A 9,328-nucleotide genomic window follows, 5' to 3' on the forward strand; every position below is an offset into this window, starting at 1 on the left:
TTGACTGATTATAATATATATGACTTATCTTTTTTTAAATTTTGTGTAATATTTGACTATATATCATTTTATAAATTAGATAAATTACTTTTAAAAAATAATAAATATGAGAAATAAAATGAATTAAAATAGTATATTAGTATATTAAAAATTAAAAATTAAAAATTAAAAATACACCCTTAACTAAATTATACATTTAGCACCCGAAAAAAATTATACATTTAGCATCCTAGGAATTCGAGTAGTTATTTGGTTGTTTTTTGATTTAACGATGTAATGGGATTTTTGATAATTAATTTTGCTGTGGTTTCTCGTTTTTTCAGTTTTTATTTGAGATTTGTCCAAGAAAAACAATGACACGACTTGAAAAATTTAATTATATCATTAAAATTTGTTAAAAATTAAAATCTTGAAATTATGGTGATTAAATAATTAATAAATTTGAAATTATGAAAGTTTTAAATTATTACCTCTAGTCCTTAATATAAGAGTTCATTTGACTTTTATTTGGTTCTAAATATAAAATCTAAATCCACTTAGTTTTTTATATTTATCTTTTTTTAAAAGATAGTCCTTGTATTAATAGTAGTCCTAACTAATATATTTAATTAGTAACAATAATTTTAAAAAATTAATACTTATTTATTATAAATAATTAGTTTTTATATTAAGAATAGGAGGTAGTATTAAAATTAAGACCACGTTACTCAAAAGTTGAATGACAATCTGGGGTCAAAATATAATTTTCGGTTTTTCTTCATTTTCTGCCGCATTCTTTATATTGTCATTTCTCACGGCTCAGTTCGGTACCAGCACCTTTGCAATGGCGCCTAGTGCAAGAGACCTCCAGTTAACTCCTCTTGCCGGTGGCCGTGAAGCTACTTCCGCCGTTGATCCCGGCGACCTCGAGGACGTCCGGCTCTTGGACTCCTATGACAAAACGGATTGTTCATATGGATCTGAAGACGGAATCAAACGGATTCAGGTCAGAGTCTCTGGCATGACTTGTGCTGCCTGCTCCAATTCCGTGGAATCAGCTCTCAGGGCCATTGATGGCGTGCTCAGTGCTTCCGTGGCTCTGCTTCAGAATAAGGCTGACGTCGTTTTCAACTCAAGTCTGGTCAAGGTTACTATTTCCTTGTTTGGCATTAATTAATGATCAACTCTTTGATTTGAAATGCTATTTGCAGGCTAGATTTCGCTCTCAGATTTGGGTTGTTTAGTCATTGAATGTTATACTCATAGATTTCCTGTCTCGTGATCGCCTTTTTCTACGTTAATCAAGGACATACATTTTTATTTGTCATGGACATGTTCTTATTATACCTGACTGGTTTCTGTCAGATATTTGAATAGAGAAGTTTTTATGCATAATTATGGTTTATGCTTCACATTTTTGTTTCCAAGTTCCGACCTCTCCATTTGTCTACTTCACGTGCTCGGTGATTATATCTTAGATAGACGTGTTCATTTTAAGGCATCATGTACTTGACTTTTATATGTTCAAGATGCATCACATTTTAAATTGTATTCATAGTGCTTGACTTCGAACAATTACTTTCTAATTATGAACGTTGTGTATTTCGTAAGTTACTTTTGTGTGTGTCTTTCCTTTCCTTATGAACATTATAGTATATGATTAATTCTGGAGCAAGCAAAGGACATGTTAGTTAGCTGTACGCTCTTCGATGGCTACGATGAGCTATGATTGATCCTCTCTATCTATCTTATACTATCTCAAATCACGCTCTTTTAAACTGATGCATGTCTCCTCTTCTTGTAGCGTATATACTGCTTTGATACTAGTGAAACATAATATCACAATCAGAAGCCACTCCGCCAGGTCTCTTTCACCATTTCTGAAAACTGCAAAATGATTATGCTTCTTGAATGTCAGAAATATGGACACCTGCAAAAATGGGCTGAAAAAAAATTCGGAATCGTACTTAATGCGAATGGTAAATTTGGAGGGAGGACGAGAGAAGAAGGGAGAGAGTTAGTAGAGATTGTTTGAGCCCACCCACTCTGTTTCCTTCTCTCCTTTCCTCTTTCCAAATTTACCTGGCGTGTCACTTGGTAAACGTAGAGAACGTTAGCTGAAAAGCCAGTCATTTATGCTGTTCAGAGTTTCAATATTTCTTTAGTAACTCATTTTCATGAAGGGGTGATGAAGCTTATATTAAGTATATATTGAAATATATTTTGGACTTTTTATGAAAACCAGGACGAAGACATTAAAAATGCAATTGAAGATGCAGGATTTGAAGCAGACATACTACCTGAGACCAGTACAGTTGGAACAAAACTGCAACAAACCCTGGTTGGACAGTTCACAATCGGTGGTATGACATGTGCAGCCTGTGTAAATTCTGTTGAAGGTATTTTAAGGAATCTTACTGGTGTCAAAAGGGCTGTTGTAGCTTTGGCAACTTCCTTGGGGGAAGTTGAATATGATCCTACTATAATTAGTAAAGATGATATAATCAATTCAATTGAAGATGCTGGTTTTGAAGCTACATTTGTACAGAGCAGTGAGCAAGATAAAATACGTCTGGGGATTGTTGGTTTGTACAGCCTGACTGATGCACAAGTTTTAGAAGGCATGCTCAGCAGCATGAAAGGAGTAAAGAAGTTTCATTTGGATCAGATATCATGTGAACTGGAAGTTCTTTTTGATCCTGAAGTTCTCAATTCTAGATCCCTAGTTGACGGGATTGAAGGAGGAAGCAATGGGAAGTTTAAACTACAAGTTAGGAGCCCGTATGCAAGAATGGTCTCTAAGGATATTGAAGAGATCACAACTATGTTTCGACTTTTTACCTCAAGCCTGATTCTAAGTGTGAGTACCTTAGTCCTTTGCTCTCTTATACCTTCATGAATCTTCATTGGACACCTTCTGAAATGTTTTATCTTTGTGCCTTTGTATCAGATTCCTTTCTTTCTCATTGGTGTAGTTTGTCCTCATATACCAATGATATACTCCATACTGCTTTGGAGATGTGGGCCTTTCCTCATGGATGATTGGCTGAAGTGGGCATTAGCTAGTATTATCCAGTTTGGGATTGGAAAGCGCTTCTACATTGCAGCTGGCAGAGCTCTTAAGAATGGTTCAACTAACATGGACGTGTTGGTTGCTTTGGGAACTACTGCTTCGTATGTCTATTCTGTTTGTGCTCTTCTTTATGGTGCCCTTACTGGATTCTGGTCTCCGACATATTTTGAAACAAGTGCCATGCTCATAACATTTGTATTGTTGGGGAAGTATTTGGAATGCCTTGCAAAGGGGAAGACGTCAGATGCCATCAAGAAGTTAGTAGAATTGGCCCCTGCAACGGCTTTGTTGGTAGTCAAAGATAAAGGTGCATTTAATTTTCCTTTTTCTGTGCTTTGTATTCTTAAAGAAATATAGATGGTGAAAAGTCTTCAAGATGGCAAACAAAAAAATTATTCTTCAGGCTTTGATTATCTTATTTGAGTTGCCAGCTCTTGATTGAAGGCCATATTGTTTACTGTCTTCTAGATTGCAGTGTAACATTATACTCGAACTTGAGAATTAATAGTTTAAATTTATTGCTTTTTTAGGTGGTAAACCTGTTGAAGAAAGGGAAATAGATTCATTGCTCATTCAGCCTGGTGACACTTTAAAGGTTCTTCCTGGTACAAAGATTCCTGCTGATGGAATCGTTACATGGGGCTCAAGTCATGTAGATGAGAGTATGGTAACTGGTGAAGCTGTGCCTGTTTCAAAGGAAGTTAATGCATCTGTTATTGGAGGTACTATAAATTTACATGGTGTCCTTCACATTCAAGCCACCAAAGTAGGAGCTGATACAGTTTTGAGTCAGATAATTAGTTTGGTAGAGACAGCTCAGATGTCCAAAGCCCCTATTCAGAAATTTGCTGATTATGTAAGTATTCTGATTATGGTTTGGTTTGATTGTGCTGCAGTGGGCAATCCACTTATGTTTCATTGGTTTTAGTGTTAAATAATTTGGCTTTTTTTTTTGGCGTTTTTCATAGACTAAAGTTGATTTTCTTTTCTGTTAGCTTGTGCAGTGTTTCCAGTGTTCAGCAAACTGTTTCGTGCTTTTGCATGGCCTGGTTTTTGTCAACTGTTCATGATTGCAGTAATTTAAAATTTTTAAAAGAATGCTAAATGATCAAGCTTTGTGATTTAAAATTCTCATTGATGCATAGACCTGCTCTGCTAGGGCTTTATTCAATATCTTTCATTTCTTGGCAAAGGGAGGGGAGGATAGTTAAATTTGATTCTGATAGACACCAGCGTCCTTTATTGATGTGTTGCAGGAAGAAAAGTGGGAACAAGGGGTAGTTTTATGACTAGTTAACTTTTATGTTTTAAATGGTAGTTATATGCAGTTGTTATTATCCAGATATGTAGGAGTTATCTTTCAGTTATTGTTGGTTATGAGGCTTGCTATAAGAGCCTAGTATGTAAGAACTTCCATTATGAAATGAATTATTATTCAGTAAATTCTCTTTCTCCCATCTAGAACTCCAGATTCTGGTTCTAGGCTTCTCATTCTTCCCTTCTTTTCTTCTCTCTTCTTCTAAACCTTCTCCATACTTATTCCTACCCTAACAATTTTGCATCAGAGACCTAAAGAATCTTGGGCTGTGGTGGTAAAATGGTGTACACACCTCATGAAAAATGACACAACCAACCCTCCTCTCCTTCCCACACCTACTTCTCATGATTCTCCTGGTACCCCAACTAATGACCAGCAAGCAACTTCATCCCAAGATCAACTTTTGCAGCAGTTATTTCTCATAGCGGAATTAAGTGGTGGACATGGTGATTGTTCTGTCTCCAGTGTTTCTCTATATCTTTTAGTTTAGCATAACTCAGCTGACAAAAGGCTTTGAATAGCAATCAGTAAGCATGTGGTTAGTTTCTGGGATGCTTTCTTCCATGAAACTATTTGTAAAATGGGACTTCTTGAATCCACTCATTTGAAATTTAGGTTCATTTCGTAGTTATAGTGGCTAAAAAACTGTTACTTTACATTGTTCTATCGTTATAGTAGTAGAGGCAGCGTTGCCCTTAGCTGTAGTTTTAAATACAACTCAATTACCTTTCTTTTATCTTGCAGGTAGCAAGCATTTTTGTGCCTACGGTTGTTTCTTTGGCATTGTTGACGTTATTGGCTTGGTAAGTTCACAATGACTTGTTTTGGCACATTGATAAAAATATATTTTTATTGTAATTGCAATGTTCAATTCCTTAATACTGTCTTAACACTTCTGGTTTACCATTCATAGGTATGTTGCTGGAGCCCTGGGAGCTTATCCTGATGAATGGCTGCCAAAAAATGGAAATCACTTTGTTTTTGCTCTTATGTTTGCAATATCTGTGGTGGTGATTGCATGTCCCTGTGCACTCGGGTTGGCAACACCAACTGCTGTCATGGTAGCAACAGGAGTTGGTGCTAAGAATGGGGTGTTAATTAAAGGAGGAGATGCCTTGGAAAAGGCTCAGATGGTGAAGTACCTAATATTTGATAAAACGGGCACTCTGACTCAGGGAAAAGCCACTGTTACGACTGCCAAGGTATTCACAGGAATGGAACGGGGAGAGTTCCTTACACTTGTGGCTTCTGCTGAGGTGACTTCCAATTCCTTGATCACCAGTACTTTTGCTTGCTTTGGTTATTGTTGTCTTTTGCTGCATGAGCAGATTAACTTTCCCTACAGGTTTATGCATTATGTCTTAAAAGATAAAATTAGAAACAATTTACCATCTATGACAAAGTGTGTGTGTGTGTGTTTTGTTGGTTGGGGGGAATGGTTGGCAAGGAAACATGGTTGATACCATGTTATCACACACTAATTGTTTTGCTATTAGTACTTACAATCATATTAGTTGTGAGTAAAATCAGAAAAATGAATATTTTCTTGTCTTTTTTTTTGTCCCTTGAGTCAGGCTAGCAGTGAACACCCGCTGGGGAAGGCAATAGTAGAGTATGCGCGCCATTTTCATTTCTTTGATGAGTCATCTGCAGCAACTGGTACCAAAGATGCTGCCAAGGAGATTAAAGCTGGATGGCTTTATGATGTCTCAGACTTCTCTGCTCTTCCAGGAAGGGGTGTCCAGTGCCTTTTACATGGGAAGCGTCTTCTGGTGAGACCTTGTGAAAAGTGTCCAAATTTATTTCTTAAATGCTGTGAATTATGCTTCATATATTCTTAATAGTTTCTTATCAGATGAAGAATGTCCTGAACAGGTTGGCAACAGGAAGCTAATAGTGGAAAGTGGCATAAATGTTCCAACCCAAGTGGAAAAATTTGTGGTGGAGCTGGAAGAAAGTGCGAAGACAGGGATACTTGTTGCATATGGTGATGAATTAATTGGCGTCTTAGGGGTTGCAGACCCACTGAAAAGAGAAGCTTCTGTGGTTATAGAAGGCCTCCGGAAAATGGGTGTCAGGCCTGTTATGGTTACAGGAGATAACTTGAGAACAGCTCAGGCTGTGGCCAAGGAGGTGGGTATATGTTTATTTAATGGTTGGCTCTTAAAGAGTCCTCTGAGAACTCATCTAATTTATATGCTATGCTCAATATGTCTAGGTGCAGCATCTGAGCTAGATTTGCACCGAAAATACCCAGTTCTTTTGTATGAGTTATAGAGGTTTTAGTGCATGAAGTTCCATAACTCAAGTTGAATCTTTGACGGGAATAATCGGATGTATGAGTTAAAAGAGTAAAAAAGAAGTATTATTTGGCTTGTATACTTTCCTCTTTTCCAAGAGAAATGGTTTGATTTTCAATTTACAACTTTTAACCACTCTTGTTTGAGCTCTGTTAAAGACTAGTTCAACCTAAAAGATTAAATTGTTCGTGAACAGTTCATGAATAGCTCTATTATACACATTCTTTCACACCAAAGCCTGCTGGCCTTAAGGTCCATTTGTGCAAATTTCATTTTAATGAAGAACAGAGATATTAAGAATCGAACTCTTGATTATTTGGTCATCTAGGCTAATGAAACCATTTGAATTTGACCTGGTAGTATTAGATGCTAGACACTTGTATAAGAAAAATGTTTTGTTTGACAGGTCGGAATCGAAGATGTAAGAGCAGAGGTGATGCCAGCAGGGAAGGCTGAGGTTGTTCGTTCATTCCAAAAAGATGGAAGCATAGTGGCAATGGTGGGTGATGGAATTAACGACTCTCCCGCATTAGCTGCTGCAGACGTCGGCATGGCAATCGGGGCTGGCACTGATATTGCAATAGAAGCTGCAGACTATGTACTGATGAGAAACAATCTGGAAGATGTGATCACAGCCATTGATCTCTCGAGGAAGACATTTTCTCGGATTCGATTGAACTATGTATTCGCAATGGCTTATAATGTTGTTGCTATCCCGGTTGCTGCTGGGGTTCTCTACCCTTCATTAGGGATTGAGCTGCCTCCTTGGGTTGCTGGTGCATGCATGGCTCTCTCATCTGTTAGTGTTGTTTGCTCTTCTTTGCTTCTTAGGAGATATAGAAAACCCAAACTTACCACAATACTTGAAATAGTTGTAGAATAACTAGAAATTTGTGACAATGCTTGAGCTTGGATTAGTCCGTAAAGCCAGTAACGGTTAATACCAAAAGAAGAAATTAATGAAAAAAGATCATAGATTTTTGTGTTAAGTGTATAAACGAGTTGATTTGGGGATATGTAATTCCAATTTTTGTGCATTCCCCTCAACTGAGTGCACCACCTCCTGGGGGTTTCATTTGTAAATTTGCACATCTGTTATTATTACAAAGCTCTCTCTCTCGGTCGCTCGCTCAATCTCTCTCTCTCTCGCACACAACATTTAGAGGGGAAAAAAAAGGAAAAAAGGGGGAAAAGTAATGACTCCTAAATTGTGAAGCATGAGTAATGACTAAGAAACTGGTTGACATATGCATTCTCTATCCGTTCATTAACGTACTTTTCTCCTTTCGCCTTTAAAGTTAAACTACTTTTATTGGATATAATGTAAATGATACACTATCTCAGGATCCTTAATGGAATAGTTAGATAACTAATTTACAAACATTAAAGAATTAGTTAAGTCTGTTATTTATAACAAATGAATGTTTTCTTTCTTAAAATATTGCTATTAATTATGTGTTGTGAAATGATTCCTTTATGAAAACTCTTTAATATATGCAATATTTATAAGGATTACTTAAGATCAAAATGGATAAATATTAGAGACGAAATGAATTGAGATATTATATTTAAAATTAAATTAACTCTTTGACTAGTTCTTACATTAAAGACAAGAAATAGTAATTCACATGTCGCACGAGAATATGCAAAATATATCCAAACAGCCATAGGCTTATGATCGTCACAATTTATATCAATTACAACGCCCAAAATTAAATCTAAATATATGCATAAAATGCATTTATCACGTTATAGTTCATCATCAAGAGCTAGGAGCGTGTGTGAATGTTTTGTACCTAATCAAATGAGAACAAGCAGGTCAACGAGGAAAGAATTAGCCTTTGCATAAAAATGATAAAATGCATAAAACCCGTCTTGAGAGAACCGTTCTACAAAAGTATGATACTTTAAAACAAAATCGTAACCCCTTAAGATCCGTCTAATATTCATCAAACAAACCTACGAAATCTTCATGGACGATCATTCATGAAATTTCATGTGAAAGAGATATAATAAAATAAGGTTTCCTTAATTGACCTTTGAAAGCCGTCATAGTTAGCGTCAGAACATATATAAATCTAACTTATCATCCCCATATAGCTGAGGTCATGGCAAATTAAAGCAAAGTCAAAATTCAAAGAAAAGAACAAGTGCCAGTGGCAAATAAGTAAATAAATAACTAAAGTTTTATGTTATATCTCCATTTCATTATCAATCTATTTTTCTTCCTTCGTTCTCCGTCATTTATGCAATCCTTGCGAGTGTTTTATCCTTGACCCCATTTCGTCACCTTTCCAAGGTTTCACACTTCCTCTGTTTTGAACTGGATCTTTTCTTTCCAATGAAAAGGCCACAAAAGAATCCACAAGAAACTAGCCGGCAACGGACCAAATATGATTCAAATCGTCAAAGAGAATGGCCCTACACTTCGTGAGGAAAATATCCATGTAAATAACAAGTAGACTGAGAATATGATTTTGAGAAAAATTAAGGGATTGGAGCCTTTAAAGCAGATTTTCAATCATGAATGTGCTTGTAATAAGCAACTCCAAATAAACACTAATATTGATTAGGCATATATAGAGCTTCTGTAAAATTGTTGAAGACGGCTATTTTTCGTTATCATTGGTTCCAAAACTTAGGCTAATTCCTTCATGG

At 36.3% G+C, this 9,328-nt stretch overlaps 1 protein-coding gene across 3 annotated transcripts; it reads left to right on the forward strand.

Moving 5' to 3' along the window:
- The first annotated feature begins 814 nt into the window (after window positions 1-814).
- Window positions 815-7,804, forward strand: LOC114717622 (copper-transporting ATPase RAN1). 3 transcript variants are annotated; one of them, XM_028902831.1, is made up of 10 exons: window positions 1,059-1,115; window positions 1,784-1,843; window positions 2,225-2,839; window positions 2,930-3,359; window positions 3,583-3,908; window positions 5,115-5,173; window positions 5,284-5,626; window positions 5,945-6,142; window positions 6,246-6,503; window positions 7,077-7,804. In XM_028902831.1, the coding sequence occupies exons 3-10, from the start codon at window positions 2,345-2,347 to the stop codon at window positions 7,551-7,553; spliced, it is 2,586 nt and encodes an 861-aa protein (XP_028758664.1). In that variant the 5' UTR covers window positions 1,059-1,115; window positions 1,784-1,843; window positions 2,225-2,344; the 3' UTR covers window positions 7,554-7,804. The 3 variants fall into 3 exon arrangements, with proteins under 3 accessions (XP_028758662.1, XP_028758664.1, XP_028758663.1); XM_028902829.1 differs by lacking the exon at window positions 1,784-1,843 and having other exon boundaries at window positions 815-1,126; XM_028902830.1 differs by lacking the exon at window positions 1,059-1,115 and having other exon boundaries at window positions 1,137-1,843.
- Window positions 7,805-9,328: the final 1,524 nt, after the last annotated feature.

The sequence above is a fragment of the Neltuma alba genome, unplaced genomic scaffold, assembly GCF_004799145.2.
Source record: "Neltuma alba isolate B1F8T4 unplaced genomic scaffold, ASM479914v2 tig00011756_pilon, whole genome shotgun sequence".
NCBI classification, from domain to species: Eukaryota; Viridiplantae; Streptophyta; class Magnoliopsida; order Fabales; family Fabaceae; genus Neltuma; species Neltuma alba.